This window comes from Ceratina calcarata, unplaced genomic scaffold, assembly GCF_001652005.2.
Source record: "Ceratina calcarata isolate Rehan_Ccalc_2016 unplaced genomic scaffold, ASM165200v1 scaffold2019, whole genome shotgun sequence".
NCBI lineage: Eukaryota > Metazoa > Arthropoda > Insecta > Hymenoptera > Apidae > Ceratina > Ceratina calcarata.
In genome coordinates this window covers 1,409-4,380 of record NW_017141798.1, presented here as the reverse complement: position 1 = coordinate 4,380, position 2,972 = coordinate 1,409, and the positions used below count along the sequence as shown (strand labels likewise).

At 44.2% G+C, this 2,972-nt stretch overlaps 1 protein-coding gene across 1 annotated transcript; it reads right to left on the bottom strand.

Moving 5' to 3' along the window:
* Positions 1-17: 17 nt before the first annotated feature.
* On the bottom strand, positions 18-2,465 carry LOC113463942 (uncharacterized; the record flags this gene model as incomplete). The annotated part of the gene is made up of 10 exons (XM_026811189.1): positions 18-791; positions 928-1,032; positions 1,194-1,265; positions 1,330-1,435; positions 1,498-1,520; positions 1,575-1,655; positions 1,760-1,916; positions 1,981-2,105; positions 2,218-2,273; positions 2,406-2,465. Coding segments are annotated over 7 exons (579 nt in total), but the record flags the coding sequence as incomplete, so codon positions are not given.
* Positions 2,466-2,972: the final 507 nt, after the last annotated feature.

The window sequence follows — 2,972 nt, the reverse complement described above, 5'->3', positions numbered from 1 at the left end:
AAAATACCTCCCGCGGACCAAACACACAGTATGAATGGTGATGGATGAATGTGTTTTAGAGTGAATGGTGTGTAGGCCGGCAGACATGGCGGCGGAGCTGGAAGTGCCCGATGTCGCCGTGATTGTTCCCATCACGAGACCTCTCGGGCTGCTGTGCGTATGCTGCCGAGGCTCTCGTCGCCATGTCATGTCAGGAGACGACTACCTCGACGTCCCTGGCCAGGAAGTGGATATTGAGTGGGGGTGTCGGAGCCCCCACCGCACCGGACGAGCTCTCCCCCGTCAGATCTCCGGGGGGGGTAAAGTGCAACGGAGGAGTCCCTGGAGTACCAGGGAGCGGTGGACATCCGTGGGTGTACCCCTGCTCCGGCAGCCCGTCCCCTTCTCCACGATACGTCGTTAAACCCGAACTATGGACAAAAAACCCGACACAAACACAAATAAAAAAGGAATACAAAAAACATCAAAAAGAAATAATACTGAAGGTGATACATCGAAAAAATCCACGAACACAAATAATAATGATAGAGATCACGATACAGGCTATAAACCCTCTACGGACTTAATAAATACCGATGAGGATTATCTATTGGCAGCAAGGTCTGATATCCTTGAAAACTATGACCATCAAGGTCTTTCTTCCTACGCGTCTGGCCATACACCAAGACATTCGCTAGCTCGCACCCCTCCTTCGGGCACTCGTGGCCCTACTGCGGAGGACTTTTTTGCGAAGAACCGTCCAATTTCTACGTCCTCTACGAAACGGAAGAGACCTCCTTCAGGTACGAACGCTGAAAAGGAAGGAATAAATATATCAAGGTCGTCGCATAATAGTAGTCGAGGAAAGAAGAAATCTCATAAAAGAAATAATTCGGATACTGATATCTCTACGACCGAGTTTTCGGATAATGAGAAAGCTGGTAATACCTCCTTCATACACGGTGAAACCAATTCGAATCTTGCTGTGTTACTGCTGGAATGCGTACAAGAGGTCCAAGTCGTCCGCACGACATCTGGTAATCTTAAAGGTGGCTACGTCAAAAAATTGAAGGATGCAGAAGAAAAAATAAAAAGAGTGTGCTCGGAACTTGATAGCGAGAAATCAAACAGTCACAGATGTAAGAAATCTGCTGATCTTGCCGAGGAAAACTTGAAGCTAACTAAACAAGTTAAACAACTCGAAGCACGCTTACAATCTATTGAATCGAGATTAGCACAGCAATCCTCTAAAAGTACATCTGGTCCTCCGGACTCAGTATATTCGTCTGAAACACCAGTCTTAGATAAATTATTAGAGACTATTAATGTTAATATCGAATCTAAACTTACCAATTTTAGAAAGGAAATTGTTAATCTCCTCACAGAAAAGCCTCAGCGTCCTCATCCTGCTCCCATGTCCTCATCCTCTTCCCCTCACCAATTCCTTCCAGTTCCGCTGAGAAACCCTCCAGGTGCTTCATCCTCTCCAATTAATATTCCTACACAGCCCTCACTTACCTCGGAAAGCTGGGCAACTGTAACTAAAAGAAATAGGAAAAAAAATCAAAATCCCCCCACAAGTGCTATGTACTTACCTGCTCCACGTCTTCCTGCTTCCTCTTCCCGCGTGGCTCCTACCTCGAAGCCGAATCCAGCTGCATCTCGTCCAGTTATACCTGTAAGAAAACCTAAAAACGTAGAGATAATTTATATAACTGAGACTATTAATGGCAAATTAAAGCTGCCTCAAATTCTTGGTATTGCCAAGGAGAAAATAGACCTCAAAGAGCTAGGGATCGAGTCGATTAATCCTCGCGCGTCTATTACTGGAGGCCTGATACTCGAGATCCCCAAACAGAAGAATACCAGTGCTGCAACAGTTCTTGCCGAAAAGATCAGGAAACTTTTTTCACCTGACGATGTCCATGTCAAATGCCCTGTAAAATACAAAGAGTTTCTTATCACAGGCCTTGATTTTTCGACGACTCAATTGGAACTCACAAACGCTCTCAAAGAAATTTCTGGCGAAAACGAGAATTTTATTCTCGGTCCAATTAGACCCAACGCCAAAGGTAGAGCTACAGCCTGGTGTAAATGCAGTGAGCCTGTAGCTTATAATCTTCTTTCTAAACAGGTAGCTCGGATTGGCTGGTCAACAGCACGTTTTCTTCCTCTCGCAAACAGGCCAGTCCAATGTTACAAATGTTGGGCATTTGGTCATGTACGAGGAAATTGCACCTCTGAAGTGGATATGGCAGGCTGGTGTTATAAATGTGGCCAACAAGGCCACCCATCTAATGAGTGTACGAAGGATAACTGCATCTGTAAGCTCTGCGAAAGAAGTAAACTTGAATCCAAGCATCGAATGGGATCGGTGAAATGTCACTCCTATGTTAACTATAAAAAGAATCAGTCGAAGAGATTACCTGCTGTTCCGACAATTTGTCCGGATACTCCAAAGACGCTGTGCCCAGGAACGGAGGAACCTGAAAAAAAAAGAAACGTTAATTAATGGACCGTCAACGAAATTCGACAACAATAAAAATTATCCAAGTGAACTTAAATCATGCGGCTGCCGCACAATCCCTTTTGGAGGCACACTTATACAATGAGAGGTACGATCTGGCATTGGTCTGCGAACCACACAACCCTATGAAAGCCGGTTGGTACGGAGATAAAAGCAATAAAGCAGCTGTAATACTTAACCATAAGGTACAAACCCCGCCTAAAATGATTCTCAACTATAATAATATCCTAATTATTGATATAGAGGGACTTATTATTGTATCGGTATATTTCCCTCCCAACGAAAATCGCTCTCTATTTGAAGACAGACTTCGTACCATTAGTAAAAATATAAAAAACTTGCATAACATCCCACTTGTTCTAGGCGGTGACTTTAACGCTGCTAATCCGGTATGGGGATGTGACAAAAGCAATCTCCGTGGAAGAATCCTTGCAAATTGGGCCAGATCTAACAACCTATTCTTTAT